The 18,457-nt window shown below is 31.3% G+C and overlaps 9 protein-coding genes across 9 annotated transcripts; 4 read left to right on the top strand and 5 right to left on the bottom strand. All coding sequences in view use genetic code 12, as the record gives it.

Moving 5' to 3' along the window:
* Positions 1–315: 315 nt before the first annotated feature.
* On the top strand, positions 316–2,104 carry FLO8 (Flo8p; the record flags this gene model as incomplete). Its single annotated transcript, XM_064906786.1, has 1 exon — positions 316–2,104. A coding segment is annotated over exon 1 (1,520 nt), but the record flags the coding sequence as incomplete, so codon positions are not given.
* Positions 2,105–2,214: 110 nt separating this feature from the next.
* On the bottom strand, positions 2,215–3,669 carry DFJ63DRAFT_282670 (dolichyl-P-Man:Man(5)GlcNAc(2)-PP-dolichol alpha-1,3-mannosyltransferase; the record flags this gene model as incomplete). Its single annotated transcript, XM_064904666.1, has 1 exon — positions 2,215–3,669. The coding sequence occupies one exon, from the start codon at positions 3,667–3,669 to the stop codon at positions 2,215–2,217; it is 1,455 nt and encodes a 484-aa protein (XP_064765318.1).
* A 151-nt stretch (positions 3,670–3,820) lies between these two features.
* Positions 3,821–6,602, bottom strand: NOP8 (Nop8p). Its single transcript, XM_064908833.1, has one exon. It carries the CDS (start codon positions 6,234–6,236, stop codon positions 3,915–3,917), a length of 2,322 nt encoding a protein of 773 aa, XP_064765317.1. The 5' UTR covers positions 6,237–6,602; the 3' UTR covers positions 3,821–3,914.
* Positions 6,603–6,968: 366 nt separating this feature from the next.
* Positions 6,969–7,670, bottom strand: PEX11 (Pex11p; the record flags this gene model as incomplete). The annotated part of the gene is made up of 1 exon (XM_064907853.1): positions 6,969–7,670. The coding sequence occupies one exon, from the start codon at positions 7,668–7,670 to the stop codon at positions 6,969–6,971; it is 702 nt and encodes a 233-aa protein (XP_064765316.1).
* Positions 7,671–8,318: 648 nt separating this feature from the next.
* On the top strand, positions 8,319–9,129 carry DFJ63DRAFT_333420 (uncharacterized protein; the record flags this gene model as incomplete). The annotated part of the gene is made up of 2 exons (XM_064907852.1): positions 8,319–8,324; positions 8,380–9,129. 2 exons carry the CDS (start codon positions 8,319–8,321, stop codon positions 9,127–9,129), a joined length of 756 nt encoding a protein of 251 aa, XP_064765315.1.
* Positions 9,130–9,187: 58 nt separating this feature from the next.
* Positions 9,188–10,228, bottom strand: DFJ63DRAFT_333419 (uncharacterized protein; the record flags this gene model as incomplete). The annotated part of the gene is made up of 1 exon (XM_064907851.1): positions 9,188–10,228. One exon carries the CDS (start codon positions 10,226–10,228, stop codon positions 9,188–9,190), a length of 1,041 nt encoding a protein of 346 aa, XP_064765314.1.
* A 424-nt stretch (positions 10,229–10,652) lies between these two features.
* RIC1 (Ric1p) lies at positions 10,653–14,345 on the top strand. Its single transcript, XM_064908832.1, has one exon. The coding sequence runs from the start codon at positions 11,077–11,079 to the stop codon at positions 14,284–14,286; it is 3,210 nt and encodes a 1,069-aa protein (XP_064765313.1). The 5' UTR covers positions 10,653–11,076; the 3' UTR covers positions 14,287–14,345.
* A 116-nt stretch (positions 14,346–14,461) lies between these two features.
* On the top strand, positions 14,462–14,830 carry DFJ63DRAFT_283481 (uncharacterized protein; the record flags this gene model as incomplete). Its single annotated transcript, XM_064904725.1, has 1 exon — positions 14,462–14,830. One exon carries the CDS (start codon positions 14,462–14,464, stop codon positions 14,828–14,830), a length of 369 nt encoding a protein of 122 aa, XP_064765312.1.
* A 303-nt stretch (positions 14,831–15,133) lies between these two features.
* TUB2 (beta-tubulin) lies at positions 15,134–17,194 on the bottom strand. Its single transcript, XM_064908831.1, has 3 exons — positions 17,039–17,194; positions 16,874–16,909; positions 15,134–16,744 (listed from the first exon to the last, which is right to left on the bottom strand). The coding sequence occupies exons 1-3, from the start codon at positions 17,048–17,050 to the stop codon at positions 15,437–15,439; spliced, it is 1,356 nt and encodes a 451-aa protein (XP_064765311.1). The 5' UTR covers positions 17,051–17,194; the 3' UTR covers positions 15,134–15,436.
* Positions 17,195–18,457: the final 1,263 nt, after the last annotated feature.

The raw sequence follows: 18,457 nt of genomic DNA, 5'->3' as shown, positions 1-18,457 counted from the left end.
GGTCATCCTGGTATTCCACCTCAAATGATACCTCCTCAACAACAAGTTCCACCCCAACAACAACTGTTAGACCTTCAACAACAACAGCAACAAAGAATAATGAATATGATGATGATGAAACAACAACAGCAACAGCAACAGCAACAAGCTGCAGTGGCCAATCAACAACAGCAGCAACCTCCTCAATTAGGTGGTGCTATAGACCCTCAACAACAACAACAATTAATGGCTAATATGGCAGCTGCAGGTGCTAATGGTGGACCTCAACAACAAATGTTCTTGGCTCAACAACAGCAACAACAACAACAACAACAGTCTCAAAATAGAATGCAACAATTGGCTCAAAATCAAATGAATAATTTAAGACAACAAGCAGCCGTTGCAGCTCAACAACAACAACAAGCTCAAGCCCAAGCCCAACAACAGCAACAACAAAATGATGGATCCAGTCATAACTCCCCTGCCAATAGATTAAATCAAATCAGTCCTCATCAAGGTCAACAAGCTTTACCATTACAACAACAACCACAAGGTCAACATCCAATTTCTATCCAACAACAACAACAACAACAACAACAATTTGCAGCCGCTCAACAGGCTGGTGCTGCTGGATTAGTGGCTAATGGACCACCTGCACCATTTAATCAACAACAAGGTCCTCCCCCTCCTATGAATGCCAATACCGGTTTAATCGTTACTAATGGTACCGCTAATGGTAAAGTACCTCAAAAGAGTCCAAATATGAATAATGGTCTTAATAATAATGCCAATAGTAATGCTAATTATATCACCACTACAAATTCTGGAAATAAAGTGAATGGAACTGTAGGAGTTCCAATTATGGGTGGAGCAAATGGAGGAGCTGTGGGTAATAATCGTAATCTGAATGCTTTACAAGATTATCAAAAACAATTATTAATGTTGGAGAAGCAAAATAAGAAGAGATTGGATATTGCTAGAAATAATGGAACTTCAGATCAAGCTATGCTTACATCTGGTGGTCAACCTCAAACTCAAAATCAACTTACTCCAGGTGGAAATCATCAATCACCATTACCAACTCAACAACAACCACAAATCAAAAACCAATTCAATCAAAAACCATCCCCATCTACTGCAAGTAATTCACCCGTTATTAATAATAAACCATCACCTGTGATAGGTAATAAGAAGAAAAAAGAACCTGCTGCTAAAAGAGGTAGAAAATCAAGTACTGCTTCTAATGCAAGTGTTTCAAATGCTGCTGCCACCGCCAATAATACCACTAATAATAATGGTGCTACTAATAATTCTATACCTGTAACTAATCCTAGTACCACACCATCATTATTAAAGAAAGAATATTCGACTCCTTTAACTCCTGCATCTGAAAATGATGGTAAGAGAAAGAGAAAGAATACATCTGTATCGGAATCGCCTAAGAAACAATCAACAATTGGTCCAATTATAATATCTAATTCTACATCCCTCAATACTAAAAACGCTACTAAGAAAGAGAAAACCATCAAAGAAGAAGAAGTTCTTTCTACTACGAGTGAATCAACTCTTAAGAAAACTTCAGGTCTTATACTGGAAGATAGTAATATGCCACCTCCTGCCCCTACCACTACAACATTTGCTAATCCATTGGAAGGTAGTGATCCAATGTTTGATGATATGTTGGGTAATGGAAACAGTGATCCTAGTGCATTTTATCAACCTTCTAATAATGGTAATGGCGTGAATGGAAGTGGATTGGATGATATTGGATTTGATTTTGATCAATTTTTAAATAGTAATGCTGATGGTAGTTTGAATGATAGTATGAATACCTTCAATTGGGGTGTTGATGCTATTGAAAATGGTGAGTGAGTTGATGAGCAGAAATAGATATTATCTTATTACATTATATTATTATTATTGTTATTACAATTCGGTTTTCGGTTTCATTATTAGTCACATTATTATTCAAAGTTGACAATTAATTAATTACTATTATTCTAATTCTTATAGTCTTTTAAAAAGGCTAATTGTTTTTATATCTTGCTTTTATTTTTATATATTCTATTCTTTTATATAATCTTTTCGACATAGTTTCAAATTTATTTTGTATTTTAGTATCAACAACCAACTTTATATTTTATTTTACTTTTACTTTTATATTTACTTTTTTTTTACTTATTTATATAGTATTTTTATCTTCAATGTATTATACATTATTACTAAACTAAACTACTAAGTCTCCATTTTAACCTCGTTTTCCGTCTTAGTTTCTTTTTCTTTTTCTTTCAATTCATTTACATCAGGTTTAATCTCAAACCAGATCTTTTCATTACTCCACACTCCATACAAAGTAATAGACAAAGTACCAACCAATACGGCAGAACTTATGGCACTAGCAGGATACTTCAACCAGGTCCATTCGTGTACGATCCAAAGCAATCCACAAACGATCACATTATATCCAGTAGAATGTAAGAGGAAAGGAAATTGCCAACAATACCATGATAAGAATTGATAATGTAAGGAACGGGAGAATAATACTCCAATAACGTTAGATGTTGATAATACCAAGAAGATTAATTGGGGACCTATTTTGTGATTTAAAAAGAGATTTTGAGGAGATATGGTTGATATTGGTTTGAACGCGTCTATTATAAGTTGACGGAATGACTTGTGAATTATTTTGGGAGATAAGTATCTTGTGAATGTGAATATTAAAATGACAAATAAATGAAGAAATAATAAAGAAGCGGCGAAATTATCACTGGAGAAGATTACTTCAGGGTTAAATTTCCAATTGACAGTCCATTGATACAGGAACTTTCTCTTGAAATTAAATGCTTGATTGATATAGTTCCATCTTATCAGTTTTGCATCTTCATCATTAAATAATGGTAATAAGAATTTCCAACCCGTAAGGACTTGAACAACAGGGATAACGGCTAATACAACGATCAATTTCAAGACATTTTCTTCTAATAAGAAATAACTAACCACTAAGAAACCAGGTAAATAAAGTAAAGCATTCATTTTAATGGAAATGGCAATACTGAATAAATCACTAGCTAAGAAAACCAAAAGAAAACTTGCTAATGAACTTGTTTGATGCCAATAAGAAGCTTGTTGAAGGAATAAGGTTACTCCTACCATGGCAAGGGTGGTGAAACAATCATTGAATAAACGTAAGACATAGATTGACATTAATCGTTTACTACCCAATAATAAATATAAAGGCCAAGGACTAATATGATCAGTAAAAGTGTAAATGATTAATACCAACAAGTTTGTAACCGTTAATACATAGCTAAATACGACTTGACCAGGTAAGATATTTTTACCTCCATCAGTTACATAACTTAAGAATTGAAAAATTTGGACAAATCCAGCAGGATATACAATAGGACCAGTATCACCAATCACTTGAGCGTAATCGATTTCTCCTTCATTGATAAGTTTAATTTGTTGCATATAAGTTAAGAAGTCAATTTCAGTATATGGAACGAACGATATGACAACTTTAGCTATCATTGAAGTTAAACATACCATGACTGGGACAACAATACGATTAACTTGAGGATCAAATATTAACGCGTATATAGCATCAACAACGTCACCCATAACATTCTTGAAATTGAACTCAGGTAAGTCCTTCTTCTGTATGTTGGTTGCCGATGTGTCTGCTTCCATGTCTTTCATCTGTTGGTTGGTTTCGGTAGCTTCAAGGTGTGTGATTACTTTCAGCATCTTATGATGATGATATGGCTTGAATTATGATGACGTTTTGGTACCTGTTCGTTCCGAAAAAAATTTTATTTTCTAATCTGTCAAATTTATTTTTTTTGCACTCGCCACTCGCTGGTACAAATTGACAATTGAAATTTCACTGTCATCGTTTAAATTTAATGCAATATGTATATATTAAGTTAGAGTCTCTATATAGTTGATACTTTTCTTGATTTCTTCTTAAAGGCTCTAAGAACATCTCTTCTACGTCTTTTACATTCTCTTGATAATTCACCTCTCATATTCCAAAACCATTTCTCGTATAATGTCTCTTCTTCGTCTGCTTGTACTTCTTTGTCTTTATGGTGAACTTCAGCACCTTCATCCTTACTAGCATCTAATTCAGATTCACCCGGTAATTTAACCACTTCATTTGTATTCCCAATCTTATTAAGTTGAGATTGGGTTTGTAAATATGGTGAATCAAAATGACCCCAGAATAAGCCAACTTTCTTATTAAGTGATTGTTGTTTTTGTAATTGTTCTTGTTGTTTTAATTTAATTTGATTTAATAATTCAAGTTGATTGGTTATGTCGATATCTTTGGATTCATCTATATCTTCATCATCTTCAGAAAGAGCTAATTTAAATCCAGTATTGGTATTATCACTGGTGATTTTGGCAGTGGTGGTGGATGATGGATTGAAAAGGGATCTTAAAGTCTCGGTATCGTTGATTTTAGGTGTAGTTGATCCAAATGTAGGTATGAATTCATCTTCAGATGAGTCTTGTTCTTGTTCTTTATCCTCCTCCTCCTCTTCTTCTTCTTCTTCCTCTTCTTCCTCTTCTTCCTCTTCTTCCTCTTCTTCTTCTTCTTCCTCTTCTTCTTCTTCGTCATTTTCTTCTTCATCTTCTTCTTCTTGGTCGTCTTTTTCATCTTCTACCAGCTCATCTACTGTAACTTCCTCCTCGATTTCCTCTTCATCTTCCTCTTTGTCTTCTACCTCATCTACCTCTTCTTCTTCTTCAATATCAGAATCACTTTCAACTTCGTTGTCAACTACTTCTTTTACATCATTGTCTTCTTCTTCATCTTCCTCAATGGCATCTTCAACATCACCTTCGAACTCACCTTCGGCTTCATTCTCCGGCTCTTTGGCTGGCTCATTCTTCACAACTTCAAAATCATGTTCAGCATTATACTTTTTATTAATAGCCTCCGTGGTATATTGTTGACCCAATAAATCCAAATCAAGATCATTACCTTCATCATCTTCAGAATAATATACTATATCCTTTGGTCTTTCGTGAGTTTCAGTAAACGTTTTAATAATCTCATCCGCTTTAACGACATCAACTTTAAATTCATCTTCCTCGTCGTCTTCATTGTCATCATTTTCTCCACCTTCAACTTCATAATCATATCTCTTTACCTTTCTTCTACCTTTACTATCAAAGATAATATCTTCTTTATCTATACCAAGAGTATCTTCTTCTACTTCAACTGGTTTATCGAAGTCAAACTTATCAAATAATGAAGCAAGTACAGATTTATTCTTTAAAGTTTCCTTATTAATGTCGACACCTTCTTCGCTAATTTCTTCTTGATCAACATTAGCTACTTCTTCCACTTTTCCATAATTCACAGCATCCATACCTGAAATACCACAAGGAGGAGGCTTTAATATCTCTATATTATGATCATCACCACTCTTCCAAACACCATTATTGAATCTCCAAGTTAAATCATTAACGGTTTTATTCTTCTCTATCCCCCATAATTTCGTCTTGAAAGCTTTAATCTGTTTGACTTCTCCATTAATTAAGATCCTCATCGTTTGTAATTTCTTAATAAATACTGATGCTGAACGTTTGGTAACTCTATGACGACCTTTGATTAATTCAACTTTACCTGATACATTTGAAAATCGAGAGTTGATCAATTTCGTAGGGATGGTATGAGCTGAATATGATGTTAACCCTTTTAAACTATGGGTTGGAGGTTTATGTTTGGTGTTTCCCGATAGGTTATTGAAAGTATGTTCTGATTTATGATATCCTGATACATTTGATACTAAAGGATTGGTGATTTTCATTTGAGTTATAGGGTTGATAGGGTATAAACTTTGAGATTCGGCGATTCTGACATTTCTGGCCCTTTGGATATTCTCTTGTTTAATTCGATCATCTTTCTTACGATCAACTCTTTTAGCATCTCTTTCCCATTCATGTTCGAAATTCCCACGTTTAGCAAGATTAATATCTAATTTCAATCCCATGAATAAAATCCCATTCAATGATCGTTTTAAATTCTCCCAATTCTTTTGAGTAAGTTCCATCGTCATGAATCCAAAATAAAGATCATTCAAAGGTTTGGTACGTAACTCTAATGGAGTTACAATCTTTCCAAATTTTTCAAATCTAGACGTTAATGATTCTGGTTTATCGGATAATTTGGGGGAGATGTTACCTATGTGGATTCTCTTTGATGTGGGTATGTCATCTTTGACCTTGACCTTTGATTTGGCCATCTTGTGTGTGTGGTTTGATTAGTTAGTTATATGAGTTGGTTGTGAATATCATTTTGAGAAGAGCTGCTAAATTTTTTTTTTGTAGTGAGAGAATTGAATTTTTGTGAGAATAAATATTTAACCACACTGTTTACAGTTAGAAATAGAGCCAAGTGCTATTATAATTAGTGATGAATAAATTAGAATCATTGAATAATAGAATATGGAAGTCATATGATCAGTCTAAGCAATTACATGATAAACTTCGACATAATGGGAATGGCGCGATAGATGAAGATCAGTTATTGAATGATGGTGTTGCTAATGAAGAGGTAGATGTGGAGATAGGTGATGAAGAAGAGGAAGAGAGGGAGGATGATGGTGAAGGAGATGTCATAATTAAAGTCACTTCCAATGACATACCGAACTTACAACGAATCATAACTGATTCTAACTTTTCCCAAGATTTACAACTTGAATTAAAGCAATTACTTATGAAAACTTACTGGAAAGGATTCTACAAGGGTTTTGAACATGGGTCAAATTACGCGTCTGAAACCACTACTGAAGAAGAGCAAACTAATGATAATGATAATAACGATAACGTTGATAATGATTTAATATAATGGATAATATAGAATAAATAATAAATAAGGGTACATAATCATATATAAGCATATACATATACATATATGAAACTGAACTATATAATCTAAGTCATCAAAATGGTATATATGGTTGGATACTGGATGTTTATGGAGTCAGTTCCCATAAATCTTTCAAACCCATGACGGAAGTGATCACACCGGCTAAACCAATATCACCTTCAGTGAAATGTAAGATATCTAAAGAATTAAGACAAATGAATGAATCTAAGAGATCCCATACTAATTTTCTCTTTGCAGAATAAAGTTTTTGGGCAACTTGTTTAGAATCAACTTGATCCTTTTCATCTTCAGAACTGGTAGTGGTTGATCTTGATAATGAATTAATGATATGTAAGGAATTGATTATACCTGAAACCAAACCTAATAACCAGAATCTTGAAGCCCATTTACTTATAGTTGGATATTTCTTGGAATCAATGATTCCTAACATTTTAAACCAAGTGATGGAATCTAAGGTTAAATAACCAGCATAACCCAAGTTTCTAATGATTGAAGTTGATTGTAAGATTGGATCTAATAATTTATTATCATAAATCTTTGAAGCAGCTTGTAAATGATTTAAAGGTTTTAAGAATCTTAATCCTTTTCTAATGAAAGTGAAATGTTGTTTCAAATTAGCAAATAACTTAATCGTTTCAATTGGATAACCTTTTCTTTCAGCATAATAAGCTAAGAATCGAGATAAATATGCTATTAATCTAAATGATTTTTCTCTCTTTGGAGTACTATCTATAAAAGTAATTAACTTGGTAACAGTAGGATGATAAACAATAGTATCAGCAACCATTTTGATTTGATCTTTAATTGGGGTATGACTTTGAACTGGAAGAAGAGGAAGGAAAGAAAGAAAGAAATCAATATTGATTTATAAAAAAGATGAAGATTGCCCTATGATATTTATATTTATGGTTTGGGGTAAGCCAGTATTGTATACAGGACAGTCTGAATACGGATAAAAGGGACCGAGGAATTAAACCAATAATTCCAATTCATATGAGAAATAAGATTATGATTGGTTATAGTTAATTAACTATAACTATTTCCTAGATTAGGTTAGATCAAATGGTATAGATAGGTTTTGATCCGGATTAATGATTTTCACCAAAAATGATTATCTTTAGTAAATCATAATTAGATCTTTAGATATATAAGTTAATTTACTATGTATTCATCAGTATGTTCGGTACTTCTGGATGGACCCATATTTAACCGAAACTAAACTGTATTCCTATCAATTATATGTCATTTATATCTCTAAATAATATATAGTATGGTAGTACTACTACTATCATATCCCCCATTCCTAATAGCCATTAAAATTTCTTCAAGCTGGTTAAACTTTCTTATGTGCTGCGGTGTGGATGTAACGGTCTAAACTCCATATATAACCCCCAGACCAGATAAGATACATAACCATCAAATTTTATATATTTCAATGGTTGTACGGATTGAATGATAGAGTGATAACTGTAACTATGACACAGTCCAAGTTTCAGTTAAGTTCGTCCAAGGAGATACCTTCTCAAAGCAACATTAATGGGATATTTGTCGATGGTAATAAATTATCTATCAAATATGGGGATGGGATAATTATTAATGGTGATGGTATACGAGTAATTAGTGTAACTCATGAACATGACACTTATGGTTGGTTTGTAGATTGTGATGAGAATGATAAGTATACTTTGAGTTACAATTTGGACTTGCAGAAGTATGTCATAAGTGAAAACGTTGAAAATGATTATTCGGAGTCTAATCACATAGACACCGGACTTTTAAATGATGATATCACCATTAATGATATAAGCTCCCTATTGAACAAGAAGAATTCAAACATCATACCCATCAACTCCGATGTAAATCTCACTATAGAAGATTCAACTGTGGAAGGAGAGGTTGAAGAAGAACAATTTCAATTAATTATTACTCAATTACAATTATCATTCATATTTCTTCATCAATTCAAATATTCTCAATTCGAATCTATTTGGTTGCAAGTACTATCACAATTAGGTGATATCGAAATATACCAGTACATGGTTCATAGAAATTATACCCTCAAGATCTTAGATAGTTTGATTTTACAAATTAAATCAGGTGAGAAGTTTCTGGAATCGGTCATGAATATATTAGATTCAAAATTTACTAGAGAAAGTTGGAGTAGACAACCTAGTTGTTGTGGAAGGATGAAATTGAATGGATTGATATTTGAGAAATATCAAACTTTTAAATCATTTATTAAATGAATTTGTCTATATACAGATTTTTAATGATACAAGTATTGTTTTTTTAATTTCTTTAGTGTTATTTTTCGTCAATTGTAGTGTCATCAGGTTGAACCTGTTCTTCTCCTTCAGCAAGACCAGCTTCAAGAGCTTCCTTTCTCATTTCTTCCTTTAGCTTTTTCTTTCTGAAATGAGTTCGTTTATAAGTACTCAAAGTTTTATTGACTATTTGTTTTTCAGCTAAGTCAATAATTTGACCTTTATAAACATCTTTACCAGACTTTAATAAATCAGCATATTCTTGACGATACTTATTCTTTTCATCTAAATTGAAAGATTTCCATAGAATAGCGATTTCTTTCTTTGCAAGTTTATAATCCATTTCCGATTCAGCATATTTTAATGAAAAGAAATAATTCCAGGCATGAGTAAAATTAATCATTTTTTTAACTTTCTTTTTTGGAGTTGGTGTTGGTGTTGATGACTCTGTAGATGACTCAGCTGATGATGATGATTCTGGAATTTCCTCAGGAGTCTCCACATCTTCTTCAATCTCAACATCGATATCTCCACTTAATTGACGACGATAAGTTTCATTTTCTTTGATCTCAAGTAATTCCCTTTTTGTTAATTTTTTAATCTTAGGTACATCACGACCTCTTAAAGAGTATAACCACTCATTAACTACTCCAGTCAATTCAGCTATATCCTTACTCTCGGGTTGATTAAAGGTTGACTCGATTACTTCTTCGATTTTTGGTACAGTCCAACCATAACCATAAAGTTTAATGGGTACAGCAAACCAACCATATTTAGTATATACTGATGTAAAATCATTGGTGAATTCATCTAATGATTTCATAGGACTTCTCTTGTTTTTCTCGAATTTGGAGATATTATTCTTGAGTTCATCATCATCATCATCATCTTCTTCTTCTTCTTCTTTAGTCTCTGACTCTATTTCTGATTTTAAAGCATTGAATAATGGTGATGAATAATGTAAACATCGAATGGCAATCGATTTATGATGAAAAGGAATGATATTAGTAGCGTTGTGAAAGGTTATAGACCGTATAGGTAGGACATACCTTATACTGCTATTTACCACATGTTTAAACATTCAACTGGATTATAAATGAATAATGCTATGAATATCAGTTTGGTTGTAAAATTCAGTTTTAACTAAAAAGAATGAAAAATTATTTTTAAACATCGCACACACATTAATTTTTTGTTTCGTTAACTATGTAAAATAGATCGTATAATGAAGATCGTACCATATCATGGATAATATTGTTAGGAATAATGAAATAAATCTAACTTTAGAGTGTGAATATGATTCTAATGGGGTATACTATTGGATTTATATTATTAAATTGAGTGTGATTTTACTTTTTGTCGTACTTATAGTAAGCCAAAGTAGTATAATCTATGTATAGATTATTTTGAAAATATTTGTTTCATCATAATCAACCACACAACACCCCTAAACTTGAAATAAAAAGGGCTTACCTTGAATGAATTACTTCTTAATATTGGTTAAGATGATTAAATCATATGTATGTCTCTCAAATTACTCTCTTAACGGTGGTTTTACAAATTCATTTTTAACCTGATGATGTTATTTGTACTTTTATGTTGAATTTTGTTGAAATATTATTCAAAAGTATGAAAACACTTACATATTAAAAACATCAAATTATGTCCATTTACTCACTATTAAAATATTTCCAACGATTTATACTAAAGTTTAGGACCATTTACCTTGAATTCATTACTGTAGAATGAGAATTACTACTTGAAAAATTATACCATCATACATGGTAGCACCCGTTTAAATTATCTTTTTTTGTGTGAGGGATCTCGAACAATATCAAACTCAAAAACCAAAAACAGATAGTGACAACCACACGATAAGATAAATCAAATCACATCAATTGACAGGTTAATCATCATCAGCAAGGAACTATGGTTTGGATCAATTCTTGTCCTCTGGCTCAGATACCGTTGCCATTCAACGAAGAGATCGTTAAGATCATTCATGTCCCTCATACTCCTTTATTAGTGGTCTTAACTTCAATTGGAGTATACGTGTTTGATCAATTCACTTTATTGCCTATAACTTCTCATGTTAGAAATCAAGAATCAATTAATCAACATGGTCATAATGTTAACATCAAGACCAAACACGTATCGGTCAATACGGCTCAATTACAAAAGTTGAATTCGATTAATTTCTTCGTTCATACTACTGAGAGTTATCTTATTGTTTATCATTGTTCTATTAATTATACTACTTCATTATTTGAAATATCGAATAGTAAAAATGATGAATTGATTCAAACTGGGTTACCATTAAGTGTAACGTCTCAGAAGTTTAATTTCACTGCTTTCTTTAAAAATGCCACCAGACACATTATTCAAGGTTCTCAAGAGATTTCATTCAATTTAGAAAACATTGAACATTTCAATAACAGCTCCATTGAAGATGAATTAGGTAATTTCGAAATTGAAAATGCCAAAGTATCGATATTCAAAATCCTTAAGATTGGTATTGGTTTAAATCGATATTGGTTAAAACAGAATTCGCATAACTTAATTGTGTTCAATACAAAAAATGAAAGAAATAGTAGTGTTATTGAAGAAGAAGGTAATTCAACAGTGGCTGAAGATAATTATTTTCAAATTGTTAATATGCAAACGTTTAAGAATGAAGTTTTCCATTTATCGGAATATGCTTGGTATGAAATAGCTCAAAATTCAAAAATCATTTATATTAACTATAATATATTCAAGAATTATTTCATCTTTTTAAATGAATTAGGTCAATTATGGTACTTTAAATTTGAAGTGCAAGAAGATAGAGTATTGCCCGTGGGTTCATTATTAACTACTTTCCCATCATCAGTAGATTTAAGATCAACATTTAAATTCACCTTCAATCCTCAATCTGATTTAATCTTATTACAAATTGAAAATGATTTAAAACTTTATAAAGTCACCAAGGATTCGTTAGAACATGTTAAAGATATCCAAACTAACCCTACTATAAGTCAAAATACAAAATTATTGTGGTCGTCATGTGGAACATTCTTTATCGTATTAGACAAACAAAGTTCAGAATGGACATTATTTACTAAATTTGGAAGTGATTCGTTTAATAGCTCGGAAATTTTAAAGGAATTAGATGATAATTATGAAGATAATCGTGGATTCTTAAAAGCATCCAATATAATCATCACTCCAAATGCAAATGGTTTAAATATTCTCAGTGATGACAAGAAAACTTTATATTACGTCAATCTTTTAAAGGTTATCGATAATGCTTGCTTTTATGATAATGATTACATCAGTATCATTCAAAATAATAATACATTTATAAAATTCCCTATGTTACCAAGATTCAAACGTATCTTAAGTCGAATTGAGAATTATAATGGAACTTCAAATAAATCATTAAAAAGTGTCAATGGAGTATTTAAAATAAGTCGAAATGAAAGTAACCAATTAGCGATTTCATATGGAGAATATCTTGCGTTATCTACACCTTTAACTTCAGGAGGGAATGAAATTAATCATGTATTATGGTTTAATTTTAAGAATTATTACTTAGACACTTTGAATATCGTCCATCAATTTTGGTTTAACGATTATTTAATCATCGTGAATAGGAAACAAGGTGTTGAATACGATACCGAAGAAGAACTGAATGCATCTTCCAATGATGATAAACATCTTGTGGATGAGATTATCATTTTCGATGCAGCAGTTACGAAATATGGTGCTGGTGGAGCTGATATAAAATTTGATAATGATTTAATGTTATGGAAATATGATTTTAAAACCACTTTGATTGATATCCAACCAGTTAAATATAATGATAAGGTGACTCACTTAGTCTTGATTACCGATGATTTTAGATTAATTATCATTGAGTTAAACAATAGTAGAACTATTGCCAAGACTACATCTTCATCAAATTTACAAAATCCATCCACACAAAAGAACTATAAGATTTTTATTGGAGTTAATAAAACCATCCATTTATCATCTATTAAACATAGGTTTGCTATTAGAGATATCATAAAGACTAGTATGATTGATAAAAGACATTTCTTATTCCTTTTGAACTCAGGTGATCTTTATCTTTTAAAGAATCAGACTTCAACTGCGTCATTTGCTAATCCTGTTGATGCTATGAAACCAAGTAACATGTATGATTTGATCCGGATTGGCACTGGAGTCGAATTCTTCAAATTTAAGTCAATAAAATTTGATGATGATGAAAAAACTATTAATTATGTATATCTTTTCAATGGTGATACATTATTAATCTATGAGATTGAAGATTTAATCTCAAATTCGTATGATAAGGACAATGCTCCTGTTCATGGTGAAGATGAAGTTGGTATTGAAGATCATGATATTGACCATCATACTGAACCTGATCCTATCAGAGTTGAAATTGATAATTATCAACCTTTAATATTGGATAGTATTATAAGTGATGATTTAACATCATTTAAATCGATTGATTTGATTGGGGTTGAACATTCGATTGTGAATAAACCTTCCAGTGGGGGATTAATCATTAAAAATAGAATCTCCCATAAGTTAATCCTTAATAATTTCATGGAATACGATTTAATTCATAAACAAGACATAGAATTACTTAAATCATTTAAGAAATTTGAATTATTTAAGAATTATCATTACTGTTTAGAGTTATTGCTATTTAAGTACCTTACAAGAGATGAAGAACATGGTACGTTGAGGAAATTAATCAAATTAATTGAATCTACCCATGATTCAAATTCAATTTATATCAATTGTTTAAGAAAGATCGAAGTTGGTTATTGGGATTCATTCTTTACCATCTTAGAAACCACCCCATTAAAGTTCATGAGAAGGTTAATCGATAGTGACAATGTTGAACATTGTTATAACTACTTAATCGTTTACCTTAATTTCAAAAAGGAAGGTGAAGATGATATTACAAATCCTGCTGGTGAACCTGATTTTGCTCTTAATAATAATGATAAAGAAATCATTATCAAAATCATGAACATGTTAGATAAATCTCAGAAATGGGACTGGTGCTTCGAGTTATGTAGATTTATTAAACTACTCCAACCTTCAGGTGATTTATTAAAACTGATAAAACAATCTCTTGAATAGTTATTACTTTATAGATATTATAAGAACTGTCCTGCATACTAATACACACTATTAAAAAATTTAACCAACCAAATTTGTTCCTTTCGTAACAAACCGAAAAAAAAAAGAGTATAACCAGAAGAACATCAATTAAAGGTTACAATTCATTCATTTCACAGTCAATTAAACTACTATCATGACATTAGCTACCGAGTTTGCCGAGACCACTCGTCGTTCAGCCACCCAAGCTGATTTACATAAGAGGGTTTTACATTTATATCGTAAATATATGAGATATTCTCGAGAATTTTGTGATATTTATGAATTAGATATGCCAGTTGCTAATGTTAAAACTAAGATTAGACAAGAGTTTGAAAGACAAAGATATGTTAATGATTTAGATGTTTCCAATATCTTATTGGCTAAGGGACAAATGGAATTTCAAGAATTGATAAATTTCTGGAAACAACAATGTCATGTTATGAGATATTTCGATGATCAAAATAGATATAATGTGGTGGATAAGAATGATTTCGTTAAGAACTTCTTAAGAGGTAACAACTAAGGAAGTGATCAGGGTTAGATCATTTCAAAAAATCATATCAGTTCATCATTCACTGTATTATAGAGTAGAGTAGATTTCCATCCAAACAAACAAAAACAAAATACATTCACAAAACATATACACATTTTGCATATCATAGTTTGCCCTTAAGATTGATGGACGTAACAGTGTCAAAGCATCAGGTCTGGTCTATCATAGCAAACAACAGGTCAACTATTTAATCATTTTCTTTTCTTTTCTCCCTTCACTATATACTTTTTTTATGTTTCAATACATATATATTTTCATTTCGTTATAATAATCAGATTAAAATTGTACAATTAATTTATTCACATACATCATAAACAAAAACATATAAACAATAACTGTAGTACTGCGATTTCTAAAACAAAAGAGAGATAATTGAGAGAGATAAAGAGAGAGAGAGGGGGTATGAATAAAAAAGAAGGATAATTATATATATATATAAAGAAGCAAAATTAAAACCAACAAGATAGAATTAAATCATAAACAAATTAATAAAGAAAGATTAAAAAAAAAATAGATAGATAAAAGCATTTCCCAACAAGACAATAAAAAATTAATCAATTATTAGTATGATTTCATTTAATTAACTATTTCTTCACGATATTCTAATGGGGCTTCACCAGCAAAATCTAATTCTTCTTCATCAATTCCTGCTTCTTGATATTGTTGATATTCACTAACTAAATCATTCATATTTGATTCAGCTTCAGTAAATTCCATTTCATCCATACCTTCGGAAGTATACCAATGTAAGAAAGCTTTTCTTCTAAACATAGCACTGAATTGATCACCAATTCTTTTAAATAATTCTTGAATAGAAGTTGAATTACCAATAAAAGTAGCGGCCATATCTAAACCCTTTGGAGCAACTGAACAAACGGCAGTTTGTACATTATTTGGAATCCATTCAACGAAATCAGCAGCATTTCTGGTTTGAACTTTATGCATTTCATCATCAACTTCTTTAACTGAAACTTTACCTCTAAAGAAAGCAGCTACGGTTAAATATCTACCATTCTTTGGATCGGAAGCAGCCATCATATTTTTGGAATCAAACATTTGTTGAGTTAATTCTGGAACAGTTAATGATCTAAAAGATTTTGAACCAATTGAAGTTAATGGAGCATAACCAACCATAAAGAAATGTAATCTTGGGAATGGAACTAAATTAACGGCTAATTTTCTTAAATCTGAATTTAATTGACCTGGATAACGTAATGAAGTTGTAACACCTGACATAACTGATGAAACTAAATTATTTAATTCAGCATAATTAGGTTGAGGTAACTTCAAGGTTTTTTGACAGATATTATATAAAGCTTCATTATCAATACAGAAAGTTTCATCAGATAATTCAACTAATTGATGGATTGATAATGTGGCATTATAAGGTTCAATAACAGTATCAGAAACTTTTGGAGATGGAACCACTGAAAAAGTAGCCATCATTCTATCAGGAAATTCTTCTCTAATTTTTGAAATTAATAAGGTACCCATACCAGAACCGGTACCACCACCTAAGGAATGAGTGATTTGGAAACCTTGCAAAGAGTCACAACTTTCAGCTTCTCTACGGACGACATCCAATACTGAGTCTACCAACTCAGCACCTTCAGTGTAATGACCTTTAGCCCAAACGTTACCAGCAGAACTTTGACCAAAGATATAGTTGTCTGGTCTAAATAAATTTCCAATATGAGATGATTTCACTCCATCGATGGTACCTGGTTCTAAATCGACTAAAACGGCACGAGGAACATATTTACCAGAACTTGCTTCATTAAAATACACGTCAAGTTTGGATTTTTGAATATCATCAGCACCGTGATAATTACCGTTATTATCTAATCCATGTTCTCCACAGATGGTTTCCCAAAAGGCTGCACCCTATAGAAATTAGTTAGTATATTGAATGATTTGATTGATTTGCAACAAAATCAAAAGTTCGAGACTCGATTTGACTAAAATCGAATCATGATCAGTTTGAAAGTTGAGTAATTGTAATAAAATACATACGATTTGATTACCACATTGACCAGTTGATAAATGGATCTAAACAAAAGACAGTTGTTAGTAATTGTGTTGAATTAAACGGATAGACAGCACCGCGTTGGGGTTGGATACCTATCACCATTACGGCTGGTGATCTGTCCTCACCAAACAAATTGATCAGATACATACGATTTCTCTCATTATAATATATTAAATCCTATGTCAAACACCTATTCTCGGATAATGAATGCCCAACGAGATGATATATACTTGTTGATGATGATGATGAAGTGGTGTTGTTTGTTTAAACTGTGTTGTCAGGTTTTTTTTTTTTTGTTTTATATTTGTTTTGATTTTTTTTTTTGTGTTTATTTTTGATTTCGTCTACAAAAAATTTAAATTGGATTTGGGACACGACTTTCTGTTTATATATTATCCCAATTAGGAAAGACGATCGCGTTACCATATAAACCTACAATTTAAGGTTAACATTAGTTAATTAATTGTTGCAAAAAAATATTAAACCAAACTGATCGAAATGAAATAATATTTAACTATCTAATATGACATTCATCAATCAGAATACTATATACAAAGCTAGAAAAGTTTTAATATAAGAAAACTTTTACTATAATTTATAATATTTATATACTACTACTTATACAAATGTTACATACTTTATAATCTTTTATCTGAGCTGAGAAAATCTCTTCGGGTTCTCTTTATACTCGACTGAAGGATCACATCAGATAATTTATTGATATCACTTTTAGTAGTTGATGTGATTTCTGAAATTGGAGTTAGGTAATTAACGAAAACTGATCTTGCAGTCTTTAATCTTAATGAAGAATAAATTATGGATGCTCCTAATGTTTTGGCCGAATTATTTGCTGTGAAGAAAGAATCAGGGATGGTTTCCAACTTCTTATTAATTTGACCAAGAACTTGATTTGACATAATTAAGTCTCTTTTATTTAAACCTTTTTTAATATCATCAACAATTTTGATCACCTCTCCTTTCATTGGATTAATTCCACGGCACTTTGTACACATGGCAGTCAAAATAACCGACTTAGAAATTTTACAGAGACACCGTTTATTAATTTGCCCTACTCCAATCATTTTTTTGCACTTTGTGCAATTCATAGAACACTTTGGCCTGTTATGTTCCACGCAGTAGCATTTAATAATCACTGGGTTAAGAGGCATCTTTAACGATAACACGATAAATAACTTTATATAAATGAAAAACGACTTGTTGTAGATACAGTTGTAACTTTATTCAAATGAAAATGGAGTAGAAGTAGATAAACAACTTTATACAAATGAAAATGGAGTAGTAGTAGATACCTTTATTCAAATGAAAATGAGGTAGTAGTAGATAAATAACTTTATACAAATGAAGAAGGACTTGTTGTAGATACAGTTGTAACTTTATTCAAATGAAAATGGAGTAATAGTAGATACCTTTATTCAAATGAAAATGGAGTTGTTGTAGATACAGTTGTAACTTTATTCAAATGAAAATGGAGTAGCAGTAGATACCTTTATACAAATGAAGAAGGACTTGTTGTAGATACAGTTGTAACTTTATTCAAATGAAAATGG

This window comes from Scheffersomyces coipomensis (assembly GCF_036884675.1).
Source record: "Scheffersomyces coipomensis strain NRRL Y-17651 chromosome Unknown DFJ63scaffold_1, whole genome shotgun sequence".
Lineage (NCBI taxonomy): Eukaryota > Fungi > Ascomycota > Pichiomycetes > Serinales > Debaryomycetaceae > Scheffersomyces > Scheffersomyces coipomensis.
The sequence above is the reverse complement of the archived record's forward strand: the minus strand, read 5'-3'. Positions and strand labels throughout refer to the sequence as shown.